Consider the following 27,122-nt stretch of genomic DNA (forward strand, 5'->3'; position numbering starts at 1 on the left):
TAAAGGAAAAAATTTCTATTTTGGTTCGGCATATACATGCTGCTTTCATATGGTAGTGTCAGAAGCTTGAACTAAGACTGAATAACTTGGTTACACATTAATAAGTTTAATGTGATTTGCCCAAAGCTATTTAAAGGAAAGGATTCTTACTAAAATTAAAAATTTATCTGGTGAAATAAGGTGAACTCTTTAATTAGTTCAAGTGGCAACTATCATAGTTCTCATATTCTATTTTGTAAAATAATTAGCATTTTCATAGTGTTATCAGACACATGTATTTTTATAGAAAATACATTTCCCTTCCCTTATGAGACACAGTTGCTCTATTTGACTTGTTAAAAAGGGAGATAAAAACAAGCTGATAGGTACAATAAATTGATTCCATTTTAAGTTATAAATTGTGAAGATAAAATATGGTAAGTGCTTTTCTGTGATAAAATCCTAATGTGGACTTTTGGGGTTAAAAAAAAGCTTATGAGTTTTGGTATGTATATTGATACATACAATATTAGTGGGGGTAGAGGAGGTATTCTTAACATGGAACTTTGCATCACATTGCCTAATTAGTGGACCAACTTTAGAATTGAAAATGTAGAATTTTTATTATGAGAAAAAAGTAATATAAATATATCTTTTTGTTTAACTAAGGTAAAAGCTAGATCACAATGTCTACATTATTTCACACAATACAACTGGCTATCAGTTTTTCTAGTCTCAGTTACTTGAGGCCTTACTTTGCTTGGATGACTCAAGAGCACTTCACATTCAAAATATTATTTTCAAAATACTTTATAATCTATTTTAAAAGCTAATATTTTCATGAAGGAGGCCATGACTTTTGTCACTTTTGTTAGTGAGCAGACACAGAAAGTTTAAATAACAGAATTTTTCTTGTACCTCAGACTTTTTCCTTATAAAATTTCCAAATCACAGTGCCAGTAATAGTTCAATTAATACAAAACCCAGCAGTTTTAAAGTCATATTTAATGTTGGCTAATTCTTACTTACCATCCTATTTAGAATGTAATATCCCAACATTGATACAGGAAAAAAAATTTTCTTTCTAATAGAAATTAAACATATTGTCATAGACAGTTCTTTAAAAGTAGTTTTAAAAGACAAAAACACAAAACACCTTGTAAACATACAATTTCCTAGCAAAATTTTTAAGTACATAATTCTCATGTAAGGCACTTCCATTCTTTTTCAAATATAAGTTTCATAGAAAGTTTCCTTTTTATAATCAAGTCTTCATAAATTATACAGTAATAATGGTACTTCAAGTAAAACTTTATTAAATACCCAATTTTGGCATAATTTCCTTAAATATTTTTACCTTTGAATAGAATGAAGGATGGGCATCAAGTTCTTTGTGAGCTACTCTTAAAGGAATGTTTTATAGAATTGGTAATGTTTTATCTTGCTGATCAGGTTCAAGAATCTTGAAATCTTCCAAAGGAAGACTGCTTAAGGCAGTTGGTAAAATGTGTTCTGATGTGCCCTTAGGTAATATGTTATTTGCTTCCAGATTCTTCACCAAGCACGTGGCTTTGATCCATCTTCGTGTTGCTCTGCGTTCTTTTTGTAAGCAAGTTTTCATTTTCTTTCTTAAACTTGCTATTTCTTTTTCCAGTTTAATTATCCTCTTTTTTGCCTCCATAGGATTCCTAAAAGCATAGCTGTGTTCAAGTAGTACTTGCTGACTACTAATGTTTGATTTTAAATTAGATGGTCCTGTTGGGGTACAACTGTTGTTTTTCTTCAAAAGATTCCTTGACTTGAGTTTCTAAGCCAAATAAAATTAGAGAGTCGAACATGAATTATGGAATATCACAAATAAGTAAATTTTGTCCAGTTTTTTATAAAAGTAATTAAACTGCTCTTTTAAAAACTGATTTTAAAAGTTCGATAGGAAACATCAGCTGCCCATCTCATGTAGTCATGGATTCAAGTTCCTCAACTTGTTGCATTAGCTCCTGCCACCTTATTTCATTTTGTCATTTCTCTTCAGAGGGATACAAACATTGTTTAAAAATAGACAACGGACTTCCAAGGTCTCTTTCAAGTTAAGTGTGATTTTAGGGAGATTTTAAAAATCATTTGCAATTTTCTCACTAAGGCCAATGTAATGTATTTACACATTTGGTTTATCTCTGATACTGATTTAATCTCTTTTTTAGGTAAACACTATTCTTTCAATTTGATATTTCAAACCTGGGGTTCTATTTAATAAAAAATTATCCCCAAGTTATCAAGCTCCTGAATAGATTTACTTATTAAATGTTCACAATTACATCTTCCATTCTAAGATTTAAAATCTGGCCAGGAACTTTATACCCAAATCTGAGGACCCTGAGGACTTTTTCCCCCCCTTTATCTCTTTTACTCAATTGTCCTCAAGTCCAATTAATTCTACCTCCTAAATATCTCTATCATGAATCCTTTCTTCTCCATCACTCTTTTTTTTTTTTTTTCTTTTTGGTTAAGGTGTGTTTCTTTTTCTTTTTTTTTAAACTAACATATAATATATTATTTGTTTCTGTGATTCATCAGTCTTATACAATTCACAGTGCTCACCATCACGTCCATTATGCTTAATGCTACTGCCCACATCAGGCCTGTATCATACCTGGCTTGAATATATTAAAAAATTCTTTAATGATGTCCACCTCATTCTGATCCTAATTCATATTCTGCCACCAAAATAATTTTTCTAACAGATCTGATGTTTCTGTAACTGGCTAACTTTCTCTTTGCTTTATTATCTAAAGACAAAAAAATCTTTACATAGCAAACTTACAATACAGGATCTCACCCCATTCTGCCATTCACTATCTTGATTCATACTCCCATAATATTAAATCACTTTCCATTCCCAGATTATGTCTTAACTTCCTAAATTTGTTTCTTTTATTGATTCAACAAATACTATTAAAAACATAGGAATTCATTTTTGGACAAATAAATTTTCCTCTCTGATCAGATTTTTATCTAGACTCCCAACTAGATAAAATATTGTTTTAATACATTCGTTATCTACCTTAATTCTCTCCTTCCTTTTACGTATTACTTGCTAACATTTGATTATTTTCCACCTCCTCTCAACCCATTGGCTTCTGTTCTCCTCATGTTGTTGTAATTGTCCTGTACAAGGTTAAGAACCCTCTCCTAGGTTCTAAACTCCAAGCTCAAACTCCAGCACAAACTCTAAGCTAAATGCCTTAGCTTGATGAAGTTTTCTGTGATGCCTTCCTCTGAACTTATATTCTTTGTTGTAACTCTGATATTCTCTGGATGTGCTGTTCTTAAAGCTCATCACACATATTTTGAATATTATCTTAAAATCAAGAGCAGAATGATGCTAGAGGTATCATTGCTCATGATTTCTCAGTTTTACCACTGGTTCAGTTACTGGTAATAACTGGAAGTAATGTAAAATTCCAATATAGTAAAATCAGTTTGGATTGCGTAAAGAATACCGGAGTCAGGAGACCTGAGCTCTAATTGTAGTCTGTACCTTTACTGCACAAGAGAAGTTTTGTGACTTTTTTGAGGCACAGTATTATATATGAATTTTGATATATTCTGAATTGTTCTAATTTGTAAACAAAAAAGAATGGGTACCAAAAATGGTAAAAATGGATAAAAGAAAAGTAATGTTACCTACCATAGACTTTAAATGGGTACAAAAATCAAAAATGGTTGGAACAGCATCCATTTTAAGTCGTCGAGTTTGTCCTGTTAAGTCAAAACAGGAGGCTTCAAAGTGCTTTGAACAAAGAAAAGTGTGTTTTCCTGGCACAAAATTTTTGCGCCTAAGCAGGCGAATCCATTCTTTTCTTCTTTTAGGATCCAAAGGAAACCTTTAAAAAAAAAAAAAAAAGAAAAGAAAAGTCAACTCATATTCCAAACAATTACACTTCTGGTTGCACCTTAATGGTTAAAAGAAATTTTAAAAGATGATGATTTAAAGTGTCTTCCATCTACATAAAAAATTATAATATCCAGACACTGGAACAAAAAGCAATTCATGCTATTTTTTTATAAGTTGCAAAAAAATTAATGAAAAACTGACTTGAGTGTTTTTATTTTTCAGGGTTTTAAAGAGATCTTGCTTCTCAACCTGGTTTTTTTTTTTTATTTTTAAAGATTTTTATTTGTTTATTTCACAGACAGATCACAAGTAGGCAAGTAGGCAGAGAGGCAGAGAGAGGAGGAGGCAGGCTCCCTGCTGAGCAGAGAGCCTGATGTGGGACTCCATCCCAGGACCCTGGGATCATGACCCGAGCCGAAGGCAGAGGTTTTAACCACTGAGCCACCCAGGCGCCCCCTCAACCTGGTTCTTAACATGGGCAGTAAAAATAAGACTACACTGATCTAGATCAAGGTTACGTAGAACCATTACAAGCAAAAGTAATTCCCAGTGCTATGATCTGCTGATGTATGTACATGGTCAAGAAAACTCAAATATCTGCAGATTAAATTTTATCAAGGAAAGCCTAGACACAGTCTTGTATTCCTTCCTCTGTGTTCCTTCACTGTGACACTTAACACATTCTTTTATAATTTTTCCATTTTAATAAATTTCCAGTGAAATAAAAGTACAGTAGAAGTTTCTTGAGGACAGGGATCATTATATCATCTGTTTATCTTTAACACTTCGCACAGTGCCTTTCAAACAGTAGGGGCTCAACAAATATTTGCTTAATTGATATAAAAGTATATAAATTAACAACTCACTGTATTAATTCCATGTAAACTGCATATATTTTTAAAAAATGAACTCAAGGGGTGCCTTGGTGGCTCAGTGGGTTAAGGCCTCTGCCTTCAGCTCAGGTCATGATCCCAGGGTCCTGGAATCGAGCCCCAGATCCGGCTCTCTGCTCAGCAGGGAGCCTGCTTCCTCCTCTCTCTGCCTGCCTCTCTGCCTACTTGTGATCTCTGTCAAATAAATAAGTAAAATCTTAAAAAAAAATGAACTCGTTATGGAGTACACTAGAAAGCATAATTATTTCAAAAAGTAAAATGCTGCTGACAAGGCAAGCAGGAATGTTATTTCTTTCATATTTATATTAAATACAAAATATACTGGTATGTACAAGTATATACCTGTTAAGGAAGAGAAAAATATAAGGGACTGCCCCAAAATTCTAGTGGTAAGTCTGCTGACTTGAAAACATAAGAAATCAACATTCATAGGTATTAGAGTTGAGCTCTTCTTAAGTTTGATTACTTCATCCTTCACATATTATGAACTAACTCGGATTTAAAAAGAACTATTCAAATCATGTTAAAAGATCATGTGGCTCTGAAACCCAAGTGAAGCTTTACTAGAAAAAAAAAAAAAACAGCTTTTGCTAGACTATGTATAGTAGGTTTGCTCAAATTACCAGTAGTGAGGGGCACAAATGAAAAACCAGATTAACTGGTAAGTAACCCCATTTCCTGTCCCTATTACCCTACCTAAACAAACCCTAATCTGAAAATAGTAATATCTGTATGTCACTCTACAGTTCATGTTTTCATGTAAGTTTTTTCTATTTCACTAGAAACTTCTGATGGAGGATTTATCTACTCTGCCTAGCCCTTACTTGTTAATAATAATGTATTCTCATTTCAAAGATCTCTGTTCCAATATTTAATGGTTTGGAAATGTTTCCTGTGGCCTCAGCTAAAAGTCAAGCTTTTTATAAGCACATTTCTTGTTTGGGCCTCAATAAAGATGCAGAACAAATAAGTATCATTGTCATTATCATTGTTATAAGAACCTTCGAATATATGAAAACTGTCAGATACTGTTTTTCAACTTTGTAATTTTTTTTTTTAAAGATTTTATTTATTTATTTGACAGACAGAGATCACAAGTAAGCATAGAGGTAGGCAGAGAGAGGGGGAAGCAGGCTCCCAATCGAGCAGGGAGCCCGATGTGGGGCTTGATCCCAGGACTCCAAGATCATGACCTGAGCCGAAGGCAGAGGCTTAACCCACTGAGCCACCCAGGCACCCCAACTTTTTAATTTTTTTAGCTCTTTGTAGAAAACTTGTTTTTTTTTCCCTTTGCAGAAACTTTTTTATTTTTTGGATTTGTTATTAATTTTTTATTTAATTAACAAAAATGTACTATTTGTTTCAGGGGTATAGGCCTCTGATTCTTCAGTCTTACACAATACCCAGCACTCACCACAACACACACCCTCCCCAATGTCTATTGAAAATTAATTTTTTTAAAGTAGGTTCCATGCCCAGTGTGGGGCTTGAACTCGACCCCAAAATCAAGAGTGGCATGTTCTTCCAATTGAGCCAGCCAGGTGTCCCTAGCTCTTTTTAAAACTAATTATGAAACCATTGCCTAATTGAACCTTAACTTGAGCCAATTTTCCTTGCTTATTTTAAGATTCAATTTAGGAATCCCATATTCCTAAGGAAATTCCATGGACTGGACTAGATGTTCCTATATCATATAGAATACCATTGTATTCTAATTGTTTACTTTTCTATTTCCACCCCTAGATCCTAAGTTTCTCCTGTGTAGGAGCTATGGTTTTCACTACTTTATCCTGTGAAGTAAGCACTCAATGAACTTTCTCAGTGAATCAACGAATGAACAAACTAATGAGACTAGTTTGGCATTACTAATGTTTACCTGTGTTGAAATAGAATAAAAATAATCATTTTAGATTTGATTTGAAGCAATGCTTTTATACAGCATTTACCTTAATTTTGTTTTTCATGAGTTTGGATTTTTCTCAGCATATTCAACAGGTAAGAGATGTAGCCCATAAGCTGAATTTAAGTAATAATAAATCCTCCTATAAATATTAAAAAATTAACATGGTGGTTAATTGATGGATTTGTCTACCAATAATAGAACCAAGCTTTCAGAAACATTAGATGTTTTGGAAAATCAGTGTTTTAAATAATGCTATTTTACCTGAGTCTTTATTAATAGCTGAATGCCTTTTATATTCCAAGACTGTCCTAGGTGCAGAAGACATAGTGGTGAACAAAACTTACCTACCTTTATGCTTTAGGGTATCTACTTTTTACATGAGGATATATTGTAATGGGAAGGATAGAGAATCAAATGGCTTGATGCAGTTAGAAAGGATGGCTGAGAACATTGTCTTTGGAGTCAAATCAAGGTGCCAGTCCTGGTTCCCTCAGTGTAATACCTGAGTGACATTAGGCAAACTGTTTAGCTTTTTTAGGGTTCAGTTTTATCAGTTATACAGTGGAGTAATAATTGTACCTAGTACGATTCCAGGGATTAAATGAGATAATGTAAGTAAATAATTCACTCAGTGCACAGTACACAGTAAATACTAAATAAAGGCTATTTATTAATATAAAAGTAATTACAGATGCTATGAGTGTTATCAAAGGGTTAAGTATAGGGTGGCAGGGAATCATAAAATAAGAAGAGCTAATCTAGTCAGGAGGTTTTAAGAGAGTAGACATTAGACAGAGAAGGTAGGATGGGGGTGGCGAAGAGTGTTAAGTATCACGGGGACAGTGAAGAGTGTTATGACATGAAATGATGCTGGAGGGGCTTCTAAGTTAAAGAGTAATTTTGAACTCATCCAAAATGGCATCAGAAGGCCATTAAAAGGCCTAATTTAGAGAGCTGATTAACATAAAATTTTTTAACAAGCTGTTAAGCACAGCCATTATTAAAAATAATATACATTTGAAATAAAATGAAGACCAAAGATAATAAATACTGAAACCCATCATTTCTTAATTACTTTACTATTATCTATAGTCTGAAAATTATTTGTCTGTTTTGTGTGTGGTACTGCACATTTCTTCCTGATTGTATGATTAGTGATGTCATACTGATAGCTTGAAACTAGCCATGGTAGAGTATTTATATTGTGGAAATTGGGCAAATGCTACAGATCAGTGCTTTCCCCTTTCCCTGGAGATCCTGCTGTTAAACCTGTAAGAACATACCATTGATTATAGAAGAGAGGCTAGGAGTGCATCAATAAAAGCAGTGAATCCGTTCAGAAGCTGTTGTAATAATCCAATCAAGAGGAAATATGGGAGAGGCACCTGGGTGGCTCAGTGGGTTAAGCCTCTGCCTTCTGCTCAGGTCAAGATCTCAGGGTCCTGGAATCCAGCCCACATCTGGGCTGTCTGCTCAGCAGGAGCCTACTTTCCCCTCTCCTTCTGTCTACCTCTCTGCCTACCTGTGATCTCTCTGTCAAATAAATAAATAAAATCTTTAAAAAAAAAAAGAAGAGGGAATAGGGGAGAAGTCAAGGGAGGATGACCTCCCACTTTTGGGGTGGATGATGTTTTCATTTACTGAAAAAGGGAATACAGGGGGCAGGGTGGTGGTAAGAGCAAATTCATTAATACAAAATTTTGATACGTTGAGCCTGAGCAACTGAAGAGAGACAAGGGAAATACTGAGACACTAACGAGTTAAACTGAGACCACAGGAACAGTTGAAATCATTTTGGCAAGAATAGTAGGACCTAAGTCAGAGGACTGAGAAGGGAAGAGGCTGGCAGAGAAAACTAAAGACAGGTCAAAGAAGATGAAAACCACAAAATTAGTGTCAAATAATTCAAAAGTAGAGAGTATTTCAAGGAGGAAATGAGGACATGCCATGAAAAGAAATACAAGAGTGATAACTCATAGCAACAAGAGTGATAACTCATAGCAACAGCAGTTTCAGAAGATTATTGGGGGATTTAGACTGGAGTAGGCTAAGAGATAAGAAAAATGGATAGTGAGTTTAGAGAACATAACTTGTACAAAGGGATAAAGAAGTCTATCAACATCCTAGGAAAGAAATTAGTCAAACATTGTATTTATGAAATAGGAATGTAATTTATTATAATGTTAAGATCTAAGTTTCCATGAAAAGGTTAATTTCATAGGAGGCAAATGGTCAAGTATGCATGTTACTGTATCACTGTGTATCTCTTAAACATTCAAGATTATTGGTGCCTTCGACTCCTCCCTCTCCCTCATCTTCCATATAAAATGACCATACAGTAGTTTCTACTCAAACATTTCTTAAATCTGTTCACGTCTTTCTATCTCTGTCAGTATCACTCTAGTCCAGGTTACTGGTAGATGCTCCCTTGTTTTACTCTAAGTTCCAGTTTTTTCCCTACTAACTCTCACCTCTTCCAATCTAGTGCTGGTTGTGCCAGCAATGAAGTACATAGTTTAGCTTAGTTGACACTGTAGGAGAATTTCTGTGTGAAAGAATTAGTAGGTAAATTGTGTAATAAGCTCATTTTGAACACTTTAAGTAACACCATAATTCTCAACACTGCTGCCAGAGGGCTTCTTAATATGAAAATCTAATCATGCCGTTCTTTTAAAAACCTTTGTGTCTTCTCAAATACTCACTGGATAAAAGAGAAAATCAGTAAAGTAGCATACAGGACTAAATCTATGTCATCCTTTAGTATCATCTGAAATTTCACATCCTTTTGAGAAATGTTCTTTTTTTTTTTTTTAAAGGTTTTTTTTTTTATTTTTTATTTATTTATTTGTCAGAGAGAGAGAGGAGCGAGAGTGAGCACAGGCAGACAGAGTGGCAGGCAGAGGCAGAGGGAGAAGCAGGCTCCCCGCTGAGTAAGGAGCCCAATGTGGGACTCAATCCCAGGACGCCGGGATCATGACCTGAGCTGAAGGCAGCCGCTCAACCAACTGAGCCACCCAGGCGTCCCGAGAAATGTTCTTTGACTTTACAAGGCTATAGGTTCGGTATCCGAGGTGTCTCTTCTGTGGCACTTAACCATAATTATCCTTCTTTCTCACTACCTACTAAATTCAAGAAGTGTAAGAATTTTCCGGGGGCTAGAGGATGGGAGGGTTCCTGTATGGCTCAGTCGGTTAGGCCCCCAACTCTTGATTTTGACTCAGGTCATGATCTCAGGGAAGTGAGTGGCCAGTGGCCACTAACAGCCAGTGGCCCTCCCCACTTGTTGGATAGGCTCAGTCGTCTTCTCCCTCTGCCCCTCCCCCGCTCCTGCGTGCTCGAGCTCTCTCAAATAAATCTTAAAAAAAAAAAAAAAGAAAAAAAAATTTTCTGGATCGCTGGCACAACTTCAGGCAAATAAGAACCCTGTACACATTTGATGGATGAATGAATGAAGCACTACATTTCCATGAAATACCTGAAAAACAAACATCACAAGGATTTTTTTTTTAAGTAGCGGTTTTTAATAAGGGATCATTTAGTCATAATTGGGCAAGGAAATAGTTAAGGATATAATTTTTTTTCCCACATTCTAAGATCGTACTAAGTTGCGAGATATATAAAATCAGAACTATTTGCACATAGCTTTTTTTTTTTTTCCAATGCTTCTTTTCTTCAGGCACAGGGCAGGCACTTGCACAGAAGGTAAACATTTACCGAGTACTTACTATATTTCATGCAGTGTTCACAATGTTTTCAAAAGTTCTGATTTGACAGAACTAAAGACTTTTGACTGCTCTTCCAACAAACGGAGGAAAAACAAAACCCAAGTTCTTTTCATTACTCTATTCTGGTAAGAACAGAAGGCTCATCTTTTGCACTTTGATTACCATCTCTTCATTCCATGGATATCAATGATGACTCAACTCCTCCGCAGTAACTGTATGTGACTATTAGAAATCTGAATGCTTCCCATGTCAATTTAGCTAGTGAGAATTTCCTAATATTGATGGGAGCACAGCAGGCTTTTAAGGTGACTGCTGACTTAGAACAGGAAGGTTTCGCTTCCTTTTAAGGCATCATACATGTCAAGACCCAGCCTAACACAAAAGAATAGAAAATTAAGATATTCTTTTACTTTTTCTCTAAGGAGTAACCACCATACAGAACTTGGATTTCTTTGACAAAGTGAATTAACTCTCCCCGAAGAAGAAAAAAATCGGACAGATTTGAGAAATACACACAAAGGGCAGAACTGATGCTTCCTTGCTATTAGCTAGTGAAGTCATTAGAATTAGTAGGATCCTCTTACTCCTTCCACACAAGCGACACCCAATCTAGGAACTCCCGTTTCCGTCACCCCCACTCCCTGCCCAGGTTACCTGTGGAAGCTGATGTTAATGTGCTTGTTGTAGGTAGTAGCACAGCCCGCCGCGGCGCAATTGGTCGGCATTTCCCTTTCCCCCTCATTCGGCGCTCCCTTAAGCCTGTTCTGAGGCGCTGGCTGCTACGCTTCCTTCGGGCAAACGCTAGGCAAGCGAGGCTGGGGACGGGCCCACCGAGAGGAGTCTTGAAAGTTGAGTGGGAAAAACGGGTTTGTGAATGGGGGCGATGGGGGGAGGGTGTCAGTCCTCCCTGTCTCTTTATTAATATGGCGGACTTCAGCCAGCAAAGCAGACAGTCCTGGAGCTCCTGTCGCCTACGTTTACCTTCACCAACATGGCGGACACAAGCCGCCCTCTCCCGGCTTCCAAAAAGGGAGTGGGACTACTGCGTCTCTTTGGCAGCGGTCCTCGGAGCAGTGAAAAAAGTGTCTCTTCCCCACCCCTCCGTCACTATGAAACTCTTGCAGCCAAGATTAAAAATGGGACCGCCCACCCCGCCACGCACCCAGATATCCCAATCTGGAGTCGGGGGTGGGTGTGAGATAGAAGTTGGAACGACAAACCCGAAGACAGAGGAAAAAAAGACTACAAGTCCCACTAAGCATCGCGTTGTCCTAATTATTATCGCGTGAACTGGACGCTTGTTTCCTGCGTGCCGCAGGAAGTGACGTCACGGGCAGAGGCACGTCCAGAGGCCCTTTCTCGCGAGGCGGAAGAGCCCCGATCGCGGAGGAGCAAGGGGGCGCTAGGGAAGGGAACTGGGTTGCGACGGTCCGGCGAGAAAGAGCTGGGGTGCGGGGAAGTTGGGGAGCAAAGCCCGCTAGGTGTCCGAGTAGGGTAAGGCCGCACCGACCGGGTCCGTTAGAAAAGAAGGGAACCGGGGAGGAAAGCAATTGTCGGGCGGATCCCCGGACGGAGGGCTAAGGTTGTGGGGAAGGCGCTGCTCCCGGGATGGCGACCGCAGATATTTCGGCCCCGGCCTCCAGTGGCCTCTCGCCCAAGGAAGAAGGGGAGCTAGAAGATGGGGAAATCAGCGACGACGATAACAACAGCCAGATACGGAGCCGGAGCAGCAGCAGCAGCAGTGGCGGCGGGCTGTTGCCATATCCGCGGCGAAGGCCTCCTCACCCGGCCCGGGGCGGTGGATCTGGCGGAGGCGGTGGCTCCTCCTCGTCGTCGTCCTCTTCTCAGCAGCAGTTGAGGAATTTCTCACGCTCGCGGCACGCGTCGGAGCGGGGCCACCTCAGGGGACACAGCAGCTACCGACCCAAAGAGCCGTTCCGTTCTCATCCGCCCTCCGTACGGATGCCTTCGAGCTCACTGTCCGAAAGCAGCCCCCGGCCGTCCTTTTGGGAACGGAGCCACATCGCCTTGGACCGTTTCCGCTTTCGAGGCAGGCCTTACCGGGGTGGAAGTCGCTGGAGTCGGGGGCGAGGAGGGGGTGAGCGAGGAGGCAAGCCGGGGGGCAGACCTCCTCTGGGAGGAGCAGGATCCGGATTCAGCAGCAGTCAGAGCTGGCGAGAGCCCTCTCCACCTCGGAAGAGTTGTATCCTTAACGTGGCGGTCCTCCCTGGGTGTGTCACTTACTAAAGTTCCCTTTAGCGTCATTATTAGGTCTATGAGATGAGTAACTTTTCTGAACCATCAGAACCGCTTATTTGTCACTATGTCAGTATACTTTAAGTTGTTCTTTGGTAGTCTCCGTGTGTCACACTATATAGACCTGTTTCTTAAGGTTGTTTTTTTGGATATATTGCTTTTTAACATTAAGGTATTATGGATTGGGGACAGGTTAGTGAGATCAGATTTGCAATTGTACATCGGAAACCCAGGTTTCAATAGTATTTACTTTCACCGGTACAAGAACTTTGTTTTTATAAAAGGTTGACTTAGATTGTTAGAAGGAGAAAAAGGAATCAAACGATTTGGGGAATACTGTTGCGTGTATTGAACTTTGACATTGAAAATTATGAAGTTCCATTCTACATAATGCTATAGTTTTTATTTGTGATTCTGCTTTTACCTTTCCTGATTAATTTTTACACATGCTGCCTTTTAAAGTGGGGGAGGGAGAAAGACCCGTATCTTTACCAACACTATTGAATTCATACAACCTTCTGCAAAACTTTACCTTCTTTATTTCTTATGTTCACTTTTGAACATTTTATAACTCAAATGTAGGTTAGAGAAAGATAAACACTATTTTACTTTTAATATATTGAAAGCCATGGAGTGTCTGGAAGGGAGGAGATTATGGGGACGTTGAAAGGAAAATAGCAAAAATATCTGATTTTTGTTGTCTCTAATCCCATTATCTGTAATTCTTAAGTTTACTTAAGATTTATACTGGGGAATCAGTCATCTGAAGGTTTGCTAGGTTGTGATGGGTTTTGTAGACCTAGGTTTTATTTCATGATAACTGCATAAAAATCATTATAAGTACAGTTATTATTGGTTGTAATTTCTATGGTATATTGATTTAAAATATTATATATGAAACTTACATGTAATGACATTTGTTTGGAAGACATTCAACAATGTTTTTATAGAATACTTAGGATCAAATGATCTTTTCCAGATGACGGAATAATAAATGGGCAAGAAATGTAAGTTTAGGTACAAAGTGGCAGTTTCTGGTGCTAGTGGCCCGAAAAAACTTAATTCTGCAACCAAAAGTTGGATTAGGAGCACCTAGTATTGTTTCAAAGAAAATCAAGTAGGGATTTAACTTTTAAAAAGATAAATGATGTTCTTTCAAAAAAAGAAGAACTCTGCCCAAGATATTTTTTTAATGAAGGATTTGTTAGTTGTTGATTCTGATTCTAAAAAGAGGCTGCTTCACATATATATTTTTTAAGAATATAAAAGAGGAAGCTTAGAATTTGTGTTGGAGAGACAGATGTGAATAAATACAGTTTAATGTAATAAATATATAGTTTAATGTAAAAACTTCAAAATGAGATATGTAAAAAAGTACTCTGGGAGCGCAGTTTTTTCTTCATTTAATCTGTATTAGAGAAGGTGGTGATGAGGGAATTTGCTTAGCTCCTGCCTTTGCCTTCTTTCTGTCCATTCATTCAATACCAGTTTGGTCTTTGCCATATGTATATTTATTAATTGTTAAGCTTATATGTTCCTTTTAATAAACAGGCATATGATGTGAAAAAAGTACAGGGATATATCCAGTCCAATTTCCGTAGTAACTTAGCAGAAATGAGCTCTCTTGCTCTTTCTTTTCCATAGATGCTGCACTTAAGAAGAGGATGCTTGTTTTGATCCTCTGCTCATTGTTTTCCTTATGAAGTATCATTAATCCATCCTAGAGGTGGTATTCTTTGTAAGAATTTGTGAAGGAAAACATAGTTTTCAGCTACTTTTATATAATGTGAGCAAACAAAATTTGTAATACAAAATTTTATTAATTTAAATTCCTTAATTCCAAGACTGTATTCATTCAGGCTTATTCGTATATCCACTGTGCACTTATAATAATGACAGTTTTATTTTATAAATAATTACTTTAAGAAAGAATAAGAGTTGTGGGGCACCTGGCTAGATGAGTCAGTAGAGGATGTGACTCTTGATCTTGGGGTGTGAGTTCAAGCCTCATACTGGGGGTGGAGTTTCCAAAAAAAAAAAAAAAAAAAAAAAAGGTAAGAATAAGGGATATACTGTGGCTCATTTCCATAATCTAGAAGTGAAGTAACATGGGTAGTAGTTTTTGTTTGTTTTTTTGTTTTTCACTTACTTTTCTGTAATGATTAAGGTAAGCTAGGTGCAGCTTTAAAGAAATGAAATGAACCCACTCAGGACACCTGGGTGGCTCAGTCAGTTAAGCTGCTGCCTTTGGCTCCGGTCATGATCCCAGGATCCTGGGATTCAGGCCCACATGGAGCCTTCTTGCTCAGTGGGGAGCCGGCTTCTCTCTCTGCCTCTGCCTGCCACTCTGCCTGCTTGTGCTCGCTCGCTCTCTGACAAATAAATAAAATCTTAAAAAAAAAAACCAAAAAAAAAAAAAAAAACCAGATTCTGATGTGGCACTTATTTTCATTATCATTCATTTAAAATTTTTCTTAGTGATAGACACTTTGTAAGTCCCTCTTAGCATATGTTTCCTTTGGTTGACTACTGTTTTAAACTTTCTAATATGAGAGGTAACATAATTAGGCCAGTGTCTCTCATCAGTAGAAAGTCATTTTCACTTGCAGTTGGAAAGCGTTTTTTTTTTTAAACCAGATTTCACTTAGAAATTGCATCTTAACTAGTTTAAAATTAAATCTTCTCTAAGTGTTGGTTTCATCCCAGTTGTGCTGTATTAGACAGAAGTAGGAGATCTTATTTAGCCTTGACAGAGATTAGTTACAGTTGTAACTCCGTTGCTTTTCCTCATTTTTCTGTCTTTTCTGTTAGTGTATTGAATCTTTTCTCTCTACAAATCTTCCCAAAGTCTTCAGTTTTATTTTTTTTAATCACTGTGGTTATGCCTTTGGATGGCTCCATTGAAAAGTGATATGTAGATGAGGATAATTACAGAATTTATGTACAAAGTATATCATGGTGGGGGGAGCAAGTAATGCTCTGGCTTCAGATAGGAGGTTCATTTGAGTTTTAGATTGGGGTCAATTTGAAGAACAGAAAAACCTAAATACAAAGCTGTGCATAAATTGTGATGAACAGGGGAAATGTGAGATTGGAAAGGAAGTACAGGTCAAATGAAGGCATTGTATGCCATTGTAAGTATTTCGGATTTTGTTCTTAATGAGATTTAAACAAGGGGACAGATCTGATCAGATTTGTCTTCTAGATACATTAGTTCAGCAGCAGAGTAGGAGATGGCTTGTGGAAGATAAGACCCAGAATGTCTATCATGAGGCCAAACTTCTCCTTGTATTACATAAAATACAGGAGTGCACTAGAATGCTCAAAAGGAAAAGTGAAAGAGGCTAAATAGTGAGAACACCATTATTATAGGAGTTGGAAAGGAGTCATGAAGACTTAAAGGAAGATAGAATGTAGGGAAAAAAGGAGAGTGGAGTTAGAAAAGCCAAGAGAGAAGTTGTTTGCAGTGTCCAAAGCTGTGGAGAAGTCAGGTAAAATAGTTTGAAAACATGGTGGATAAACAAACTCAGCTAGCAGAAGTCAGATTCTGTTTGGTTGAAGAGTTAAGACAGGTTATGAGAGATTAATATTGTTTAAAGAAACTTGGCTCTGAAGAGCTTAGGTCACAGAACCAGAGGTTAACTAAAACAGTTTTGTTGCAGAACTGTTAAGATTTTCAGTTGTAATGCTAGTTTAGTTTCTGAAATTAATGGTGGTGAAAAAAAATTTGGTGGTGATTCCCATTCTTGTATTAGTCATCAGGGAAATTTTAAAATATCTGAAGGTTGATTGGTACTGTAGGTTGTTAAACAGAGGAACCATCTTTAGGGAACTGTAATGTTATATCCTAGCCAGTTTTTTTTTTTTTTTTTTAAAGATTTTATTTATTTATTTGCCAGAGACAGAGGGAGAGAGAGTGAGCAAGCACAGGCAGACAGAGAGGCAGGCAGAGGCAGAGGGAGAAGCAGGCTCCCCGCCAAGCAAGGAGCCCGATGTGGGACTCGATCCCAGGACGCTGGGATCATGACCTGAGCCGAAGGCAGCCGCTTAACCAACTGAGCCACCCAGGCGTCCCATCCTAGCCAGTTTTAAATGATTGTCACATAAAGTACTTGTCTTTAAATCTTGTTAATTTCTAGGCTGGAGAAGTGAGGTGTAACAATTTTTGCCAGTGTGAATTATTTTGAGTAAAAATTATAGTTTGGAATTTTGTAGCCATTTATTTCTAAGGAAAAAGTTATGTTCTATGTATCACTGTGTTAGAGGAGGAAAACATTTTTTGGTAGCATTATTCCCTATCTTCAGAGACAAATTAATTTATAAGATATACATTGTGAATACTATGGAAGTTATTTTTTTTTTAAATAATGTAATTCCCGGGGTGCCTGGGTGGCTCAGTGGGTTAAGCCTCTGCCTTCGGCTCAGGTCGTGATTCCAGGGTCCTGGGATCGAGCCCCGCATCTGGCTTTCTGCTCAGCAGGGAGCCTGCTTCCTCCTCTCTCTCTCCCTGCCTCTCTGCCTACTTGTGATCTCTCTCTCTCTCTCTCTCTGTCAAATAAATAAATTAAATCTTTAAAAAAAAAAAAAAGTAATTCCCTCGTTGTTTGTTGTGCGTATGTTGCATATTAGTATACTTGAGCTTCAAGATTCTTATGTATTTGGTTTTTAAGAAAATGCTTCCTATTTATAAACTAGTTTTAACTATTAGTTGTCAGTGTTTTTTATCTTCTTTTTTTAAATTTGAGACAAGAGAAGAAACGAATTAAGAGGAAATGTTTCCTCATTATCTGGAATGTAAATTCCCCATATCTGACAAACCATTCTATTTCTCCTCTTCCTTTAGAAAGGAATCTTTAAGATATAGCTTATATAGGCTTTTCTGATAACTATAGAAGGAATGCTGCCCTAATCTAAGTAGGTGGAATACCTGTAGGTACTGTCCATAATAACTGATACCAGTGATTTTCTAAGTGGATTGTTCTGTATGGTTACTTGTTAAATTTGAAATACAGGCACATTAAGAAATTGGGCATACAGTAAATGTAATTTAGTAGTTAAAAATACTAACTCGTCTTTTTCGAAAAACACGCTAAAAAGGGAGATAAGTTATCTATAACTTAATGTGTTTTTATTAAATTTACTGGAAAAACTTCGGAAGCTTGTTTCCTTAATATGCTCTTCAGCCAAAAGTTTTGGAAGATCTCCATCAAGAAAACAAAATTATTCATCAAAAAGTGAAAACTGTGGAGAAGAAACTTTTGAAGACTTACTTTTGAAGTATAAGCAAATACAGTTGGAATTAGAATGCATCAATAAAGATGAAAAACTAGCTTTGAGTAGCAAAGAAGAGAATGTGCAGGAAGATGCTAAAACATTGAACTTTGAGGACCAAGCAAGCACTGATAATGTCAGTATTACAAAAGACCCAAGTAAAGAAGTAGCTCCTGAGGAGAAAACACAGGTCAAAACTTTTCAGGCATTTGAATTAAAACCACTCAGGCAAAAATTGACTTTACCAGGGGATAAGAACCGGTTGAAAAAAGTTAAAGATGGAACAAAACAGCTTTCCCTGAAATCTGACACTACTGAACCTAGTCAAGGTAATGGAATTAAAATTTTCAATTAGTGCTAAGATTCTTCTTTCTCTATGGGGTAACTAGTTATTTTGGTAGTGTGCTTCATTGAAATGATTTCAATACTTTATCTGTGAATTCTTTTTGCACTTTCTACATTGACAGTCATATTATTCAGTAATGATAGATTTAGTTTCAATCTGATCTTTTTGTCCTTCTAATACAATTTTTAACGTAAGTGTATCAGTGGACCTTTCGTTTCCTAACTTACAAAATGCTTTGGATTATTTGCATTTAACATGATGTTAGATTTTTTGGAGGTATCCTTTGTTGGGTAGAAAGTTTTTATCCCCCCTTTTCCTTGTTTGAGATTTTCAGGATGAATGGATGTTGAAGTTTTTCACATCTTTTTTCTTAATTGAGAAAAACATCTGATTTTTCCTCTTTTAATGTATAAGTGTAATAGATTATATTAGTTAATTTTGTAGTGTTAAGCTACTCTTGTATATTTAGGATAAATCCAGGTAGTTGTTATGTCATTTTTGTACATCATGGATTTGATTTGTTAAATTTTTTCTTTTTTTTATGAGGGTATAATTTATATGCAGTAAAATTTACCTTTTTTAGCGTGTAGTGCTTTAAGTCTTGACAAATGTAGGCAGTTGGGTAACCATTGCCAGGCACCTCAATTAAGATAATAGAACAGTTTTGTTAACTCTCACAGATTGTCCCATGCCCCTTTGTAATCAGTTCCTTCCTCCCTTACCCCACCATATAATTACTGATTGTTTTCTTTCTCTATAGTTTTGCCTTTTCCAAAATGTCGTATAAATGGAGTCATGCAGTATATTGCCTTTTGATTCTAGCTTCCTTCATTTAGTTAGCATAATGTATTTGAGATTCATCATGTAGTTGTATATATCACTAGTTCATTATTACTGAATGTGCCATTGTATAGTTATGGTACAGTTTGTGTACCCATTTCCATTTGAGGATATTTGAGTTCTTCCAGTTTGGGGCAATAAAAAGTCTTCACAAATAAAGGTTTGCTAATGTTTTATTTAGAATTTTCAGTAGACCTAGGATAGGGCCTGGGCATTTGCATTTTTTCTTTTCATTTTTTTTTTAAATTTTAAACAATTTTTATTTATTTGAGAGAGATCGCACATGCACTAGAAAGAGAGAGAGAGAGAGAGAGAGCACGCATGAGGGCAAGCTAGCACAAGTGGGGTCAGGGGCAGAGGGAGAAACAGACTTGCGGCTGAGTAGAGGGAAGGATGAGAGGCTAATCCCCGGACTCTGGGATCAGGACATGAGCCCAAGGCAGCCTTAACAGGCTGCTTAACCAACTGAACCATCCAGGCACCCCAGCATTTGCATTTTTATCAAGTTTCCTGGTAATGCTGGTCCAAGGGCCAAAGTTAGAAAATCAATACTCTAGGGGTACCTGGGTAACTCAGTTGTTAGGCATCTGCCTTGGCTCAGGTCATGATCCCAGAGTCCTTGGACTAAGGGCTGCATCGGGCTCCCTGCTTAGCAGGAAGCCTGCTTCTCCCTCTCCCCCTGCTTGTGTTCCCTCTCTCACTCTCTCTCTCTGTCAAATAAATAAATAAAATCTTAAAAAAAAAAAAAATCATCGCTCTAGCTATTTATTATCTGCCTAGAAAGCTCTTCCCTCGCATATCCATTTGGCTATTCCCTCATGGTCTTCAAAGACTTGAATTTGAAGGCTTCAAATTCAGGCCTCTCCTGATCACTCATTAATACTGCAATCTGTATCTGCCACCCCCCTACTTACCCTGCTATACTTTTTCCATAACTGTTTTTTACTAATCATATTTATTCTCCCCCCTTTCTGAAACGCAAGCCCATGAAGGCACAAATTACTAATCTGTTCATGGATAGATTTCCCAAAGCTTGAAATAAAGTGCTCAATTTCTAAATCAATGGAAGAATGAAATAAAAAAATGAAGGAAAATTAAAATTAATTTTGTAATTACATCAAAGTAACTCTGCCCTGACTAGTTTCAGTGAAGAGCAGAAAAGCAGATGGCATTGGATTGAGAGGTAAAGTAGAGAGTCAGCATGGACCAGCCTTTCAAGGAGTCTGGTTGAAAATACAGAGGTTAAGGGAGACTACAGACTGGGAGAAATCCAAGAAAGTGATTACATTTTGGGAAGGAAAATGCAAATATGTTCATACGAAGAACCTCTTAAGAGAAAGTGGTCCAAGAATCTGTATTTAACGAGCCTTCTTGTTGATTCTAATACCTGGTAAAGTTTGAGAATCAACAAACTAGAATAACTACTGTTAAGGCAGAAGGGTACCTGCCATATTTGAGGAATAACAGGCCTTGCCCCTAAAGAAAAGAGAGTGGGGGTGCTGAGTAGTGGAAGACAAGAAGTCAGAGATGATGGGTTGGGATAGATCATGTAGAGCCTCATAAGAACTTTGTTTTTTATTCCAAATGAAATGTGAACTACTGAAGGATCTTGAACAAAAGGACTGGTATAATTAATTTATATTCTCAAAGGACCATTCAGGCCACAATGTTGAGAATATTCTATAGGGAGTAGACATATCTACTATATTTAGTGATGTTCTTCTTGATAAATATGAAATTTGGGGGTTTTGATAATACCATACACATCTAGAATTTCTTATAACCTTCTGATTTTCTTTCTTTTTTTTTTTTTTTTGAAGTTTTCCTTTGTTTCCTCAACTGTCGAATGCCCTCTATTCCATTCTCCAAGGGTGTTCTTAATTATATGGTTTTAACTACCACCTATGTCCTGATGATTGTCTTTAGCTCAGTTTAGAATTCTGGATAATAATTTAAAAAATACAGCATGACTGCAAAAGACCAATTTTCATCTTGGAAATATCAGAATTGAAATAACTGTATTGTAGAGACCCATAACCGTGGTAGGACAGTGTCTAACTACATGTTTGGTGAATTAAACAATTACCTGCTTTTATAGACTTTGTGTAAAGTTAGATTTATAGTTTGAAATTTATGGTTTGTACTTGTTTTTAAGGTAGCTTTGTGCTCATAAGGTGCTGCCAACTTAATGTAAATTTTGTTATTGAAATAATTACTTTTAATTCATAGTCCTTTTATCAAAGTACGGTTTTAACTTATTTAATATTTTGAATCATTTTGCCTGATAACTTCAGAAATGAGGCTGATATGAAAAGTTTGGTCAGATTTTCATTCTAATAGAATTCTTCTTAGTCAGTGATTGTGAAAACGAGAGACTTCTTAAAATAATTACTACTAAATATCATACAGCATTTTATTTTAAATTGATGGTAGCTGTTTTTTGGAGTATTCAAAGTATGCTGTTTTATTTTAAAGGATTAGAAGATAAAGAACAAAATTTAACAAGAAGAATTAGTGCCTCAGACATTCTATCTGAAAAGGTAAGATTCTGCTTTCTGGAATTGGGTGTCTCTGTAAGACTGATTCTTATACTGCTTTACTCTTTTCTTTTGAAAGAAGGTTCTGTCTTGCTTTCTACTCATTTCCTTTATGTCATTTCTTTCATCATTACCTCCATTTGGACATAAATCTTAAAGATAAAATCTGGAGAGATGTCCTTCAGTATCTTTGTGCTGGGTTCAGTTAAATTGAATTTAATTGAAGTGTTTTTTATGTATATCCATAGATGATCTTTTTGTTGGTTAGTTTTTTGAAACTTTTATTTTTCACCCAGAGAGTTTGTTTTCCTGCTGTTGGGGGATTATCCTGTGTGGGAAATCTTTGGAGTTAGACCTTGACCTGCTATTCGGTTCTAGCTCCTCTTACTAGCTGAGTGTTCTTGTGTAAGCTCTTTGCCTTTGCTTGCCTTGATTTCTTTTTCTACAGAATGAGTGTGATATCATCTGTTCTCTGGATTGTGGCCAGGTTGAGCAGGATAAAGTACAGAGGCACCTGGCACTGTGTTTGACATGTAGTAGCTCTCAATAGCCCAAGCCTTTTCTTTGTTGAATTAGAGATCTGAAATACCTTCAGTTCCTTCTTTTAAGATTTCAATTAGTTTTTATGAGTAAATTAAAATGAAGCAAAGAGCCTAGAAGCTTTAGAAAAGAGATGATCCTGAATTTAAGATTGATAATACAACATATACCCATGTACACACAAACACACACACACACACACACACGCATATGTGTGTGCATGTATATATATTTTTTAATGTCCTTAAAATAACTTCATAAATTAGGGAGACATTATTTGGTTTATAAATGAGGTAAGATTTATATGGATAGATTAAGTGAGTTACCTGAAGTTATGTAGGACTTAAATGTTAAAGCCAGAAGTTAAATGGGGTTCAGTAATCTTGCTGATCAGGTAGCTGCTTTACATAGCATATAGTTGTATGACTGAATGAGTAACTTCTTTCTTTTATTCCAAAAGGAGTGGTTGCAAAAAGTGATGAAAGACTTTTAAGTCTCCATGGAACAGTGACAATAGCTTTATTTTAAATGCTTTCGATCAGCACTATCCAATAGAATTTTCTACAATAATGGGAAATGTTCTTTATTTGTACTTTCCAATATGGTAGCTATTAACCACATGTGGCTTTTAAGCACTTGAAATGTGATTAGCGTGGCTGAGGAACTAAATTTCTTACTCAGTTTTAGTTAATTTAAATTTAAATAGCCACATGGGGCTCATTGCCACCATACTGGATAGCACAGTTCTAGAACTACAGGACCAAGTAGTAGAATTTGGTATGTTTAAGTGACTTAGAGTTAAAAAAAGATAATTTTTTCAACTCCTTTGTTACATATATTTCCCAACAGTGGAAAGGGTACCTATAGCCTGGTTTGGATAAACTGAAGTACTGAAATATGTGGTGGCAATTCAGTTAGGCATTTATAATAGTTCATAGTAGAGTGAAACCAGTAGGAAGTACCCACTGTTTTCTTTGTGGTTAAAGTATCTTAAGAAGTTAAATAATTTAATTGGATATTAGACAAATGTGATTATAATTGATGTGTAAGCAAAGATTATTAGGTAAGTGAGCCTTGACCTTTTGAGTCTTAGTTTCTTAGTCTCTTTTGATTCCCTCCTTTTTTATACATATGCATAAAAGAAAAACAGTTTTGCATTTAATTTCAAAGGATGGGGAAGCCAGAGGACTCCCAAATACGTCTATCCCCATTATATCCATGTACTTCAATTAAGAATCTGTGCTTAGGGGCGCCTGGGTGGCTCAGTGTGTTAAGCGTGTGGTCGAGGTCTCAGGGTCCTAGGATCGAGTCCCACATCCCCCGCCTCAGGCTCTCTGCTCAGCAGGGAGCCTGCTTCCCCCTCTCCTTCTGCTTACCTCTCTGCCTACTTGTGAGGTGTCTCTCTCTCTCTCTGTCAAATAAATAAAATCTTAAAAAAAAAAAAGGATCTGTGCTTAGTTTACCTGACATTTTCAATTATATTTTGCATTTGCTGTCATCAGATTTTTACTTTTTTGCTTGGGAGGCTCAATTAAATGTTGATCTCTGACACTTAACTTCCCTTTTGCATCATACTATTCCATCGGTTGTATTCATCCCCTCTAACTCTTCAACTTACATATACACACACACCCTCCACAGGTTGATCTGTCTGTATCATAGGGATTGGAGGTGTAGGGCTGTGGTAAATAGTTCAGTTTCCTTATTTTACTTATATTGCCTTTAAGTATTTGCTTTACAACTAAATTCTGATCCTTGGAGAGGTTTGACTTGGTGAAATGTTTAAAGTCAAATAATAAAACTAAAAAGTTACGACTATTTCTTTTTTCAAAGAAACTTGGTGAAGATGAAGAGGAACTGTCAGAACTACAACTTCGTCTTTTGGCTCTTCAGTCAGCCAGTAAAAAATGGCAACAAAAAGAACAGCAGGTGATGAAGGAAAGCAAAGAAAAGTTGACTAAGACGAAAACTGTACAGCAAAAAGTTAAAACCAGTACGAAAACACATTCAGCCAAAAAAGTTAGCACAACAGGTGATCATTTCTGTTAAATTCTTTTGATTTCACATATCAATACAGTTTTAAGATTTTAATTCAGAAAGTTTGGAGTTTGGGAACCTGTAGGGCCCCGAATGGGAGACAGTCCTATATAAACAGGACTTGGAGGAGCATTTGTATATTTGATTTAATGACAATGAAAATAAATTATAAAGCTCTTATTTTCTTTTATCTAGAAAATTATAACTAATAGGTACCAATGTTTCTGTATTTTTATTTAAAGCTAAACAAGCATTAAGGAAGCAGCAAACAAAAGCATGGAAGAAACTACAACAACAAAAAGAACAGGAAAGACAGAAAGAAGAGGATCAGCGGAAACAAGCTGAAGAAGAAGAGAGAAGGAAAAGAGAAGAAGAAATCAGAAAAATTCGAGATCTCTCAAATCAGGAAGAGCAGTACAATCGATTCATGAAATTGGTTGGTGGGAAGAGGAGATCAAGAAGTAAGGTAAAGAGTGTAAAAATATAAAATCAAAACATTATTCAAATTTAAGTGTCCTTATCTTCATAAATACAATCAACTAAGAAAAAGTATAGAGTTTTTGTGTTTAATAGAACTTGTTATAACTTTTAGGGGGAGGAGGGAGGTTTGGTTATAATTAAGAATGAGTTTTCTATTGTTGTAGATATTAGAAATAGAAGAAATGAAAAATAAAAAGTATGGTTAGCAATGTCTCCTTATGGCTCTTTCATCTTTCTCTATTTAGATGAAAGTAGGATTACTGGGGCACCTGGGTGGCTCAGTCATTAAGCAGCTGCCTTTGGCACTGGTTGTGATCTCAGGGTTCTGGGATCGAGCCCTGCATCAGGATCCCTGCTTGGCATGGGAGCCTGCTTCTCCCTCTCCCACTCCCCCTCCTTGTGTTTCCTCTCTTGCTGTGTCTCTCTCTGTCAAATAAATAAATAAAATCTTAAAAAAAAAAAAAAAGTAGGATTACTAAATTGTAGTGAGGACTTATCTGGAAAATAGTCATACCCTAAGTATAGGGGCAGAATTTCATTAATTTTTTTTTTAGCATTTGTTTAGTATTGTAGAATTAAAAGTGTGTCACAACTAATTGGTATGGACTGTTTTAAAGAAAGTTAAATCATCATAGCATGAGTGCTTGTGCTTACTTTAGTTACTTATTTAGCATTTGCAAACTTTTACCAAGTAATGTCATTGATAATTGTCATTGTTTATTATGGATGGTGTCAGGCAGTAAACTGGAGATTTAATAATTAATCTTGTGATGTATTATCAGTGACAAATTTCAGGATTTTGAGATTTGAAATTATGCTTCTGAATGAACTGTTGAAGAAGAGAGGAATATTAAAGAATAAGAGTTCTTTAATTTTAAGGAGTCAAATTAGGTTTGCTTAAGCAAGGAATTTATAATACTTGGAACTTCTAAAGAGTACTTTGTTAGAATCTTTTTAAAGAGAAAAGTATGTATTTGTACATTACTCTTAGCAATCTGGATAGGCTTTGTTAGCTATAAACTGTCTCTGAGTGAAATGTAAGAAATACAAAAAGAAAACTACACACAGACATATCACCTAAGAGTTTCTAGTTTTCAGCTGTCATCAGTGTATTCATAACTAAGATGTTACTGTATTTTTTCAAAATACTTTATAGGGTTTTTAAAAAAGATTTCTATTCATTAGAGAGAGAAAGTAAGGGAAAGGGACAGAGAATCTGAAGCAGACTCTGCACTGAGTACAGAGCCCAATGCAGGGCTTGATCCCACAATCATGAGATCATGACCTGAAACCAAGAGTCACATGCTCAACCAATGGAGCCACCAAGGAGCCTCTAAAATATAGTCTTGATGGCATAAAACTTGAATTTATTCATCCAGTTTCTCATACAGAGAGGCTATAAGTGTTCAGGAACTTAGTGTCATCTTATTTTACAGAGGAATATGATTTTTGATGCTGTTCCCTAGAGGATAACTGTCAATTGTTTTATAGTTTCTAGCCTAAGAATAGACTAAGACAGAAAATGCTTTGAAACTGAAAACTATCTTGTGTTATTAGTCTTCAGATCCTGACCTAAGACGATCCTTAGATAAGCAACCTACTGATAGTGGAGGCGGCATTTATCAGTACGATAACTATGAAGAAGTTGCTATGGATACAGACAGTGAAACCAATTCTCCAGGTATGAGCCCAAACTGGAAACATTCACATATTCACAAATTTTCATAAATGGACAATGATCAAAAAGCTGCCCAAAATCTTGAAAGAAATGTGTAATGAAAGTGATGTTAGCTGGTGAATTGGGAAACCGTAGACATTTAGTGGAGATACTTTGAGAGCAAACCTCAAATATATGATATTAACCTTTCTTTCAGGTGTTTCTTTCTAGATAGCATTTAAAATAAAAAGGCAGTGTTTAAAGTCTGCTAGTAACTGTTTGATCTTAAAAATGAAGATTGTGGGAAAGATGAGAACACTGCTTTTAAATTAAAAAAAATATATTTTTCATCTCAAGTTATCTTCGTATCATAGACAATTTCTGCTTTAGTGGGAAAAAAAAAAATCTTTCGTGTTCTTGGGTTCCTTTCTCCTTTCAGTGATGTTACTTTGTAGGAATTTGGAGATGGTAAGTGGTACTACTAGTGGCATCTCAGTAGAGGCTGGCTAGAACTGCTCAGGGCAATGTTCAATTAGATTGCATATTCTAGGATGTGATTCTTCTTGAGGGCTGGAGACTTGCTTTAGTTGCTATTCAGGGGTGATTCTGTGGGAGACCTATTTTCTCACTAATTAAAAGATGTAAAACTGAAGCAGATAACTGAATGCAGTTGGCATTCTAGGAACTGGAACACTTACTTGAAAGATCATATCATCAGTGTTTTTCTCCCTGTGGTCATATTGTCAGAACAAAACAAAATGAG

At 36.6% G+C, this 27,122-nt stretch overlaps 2 protein-coding genes across 3 annotated transcripts in view; one reads left to right on the forward strand and one right to left on the reverse strand.

The window, feature by feature from the left end:
• Window positions 1–966: 966 nt before the first annotated feature.
• On the reverse strand, window positions 967–11,671 carry THAP2 (THAP domain containing 2). The gene is made up of 3 exons (XM_032854793.1): window positions 11,050–11,671; window positions 3,668–3,863; window positions 967–1,786 (listed from the first exon to the last, which is right to left on the reverse strand). Exons 1-3 carry the CDS (start codon window positions 11,118–11,120, stop codon window positions 1,397–1,399), a joined length of 657 nt encoding a protein of 218 aa, XP_032710684.1. The 5' UTR covers window positions 11,121–11,671; the 3' UTR covers window positions 967–1,396.
• Window positions 11,672–11,773: 102 nt separating this feature from the next.
• The window catches only part of ZFC3H1 (zinc finger C3H1-type containing), a 47,893-nt gene continuing 32,544 nt past the window's right edge, over window positions 11,774–27,122 (forward strand). For both annotated transcript variants that reach the window (XM_032854791.1, XM_032854792.1), the window contains exons 1-6: window positions 11,774–12,598; window positions 17,835–18,251; window positions 21,584–21,648; window positions 24,019–24,217; window positions 24,465–24,688; window positions 26,260–26,383. In XM_032854791.1, coding sequence (XP_032710682.1) covers window positions 12,004–12,598; window positions 17,835–18,251; window positions 21,584–21,648; window positions 24,019–24,217; window positions 24,465–24,688; window positions 26,260–26,383 — 1,624 coding nt within the window. In that variant the 5' untranslated portion in view covers window positions 11,774–12,003. The remainder of the gene's footprint in view (window positions 12,599–17,834; window positions 18,252–21,583; window positions 21,649–24,018; window positions 24,218–24,464; window positions 24,689–26,259; window positions 26,384–27,122) is intronic.

This window comes from Lontra canadensis, unplaced genomic scaffold (genome assembly GCF_010015895.1).
Source record: "Lontra canadensis isolate GAN:19392208 unplaced genomic scaffold, GSC_riverotter_1.0 scaffold9, whole genome shotgun sequence".
Taxonomy (NCBI): Eukaryota; Metazoa; Chordata; class Mammalia; order Carnivora; family Mustelidae; genus Lontra; species Lontra canadensis.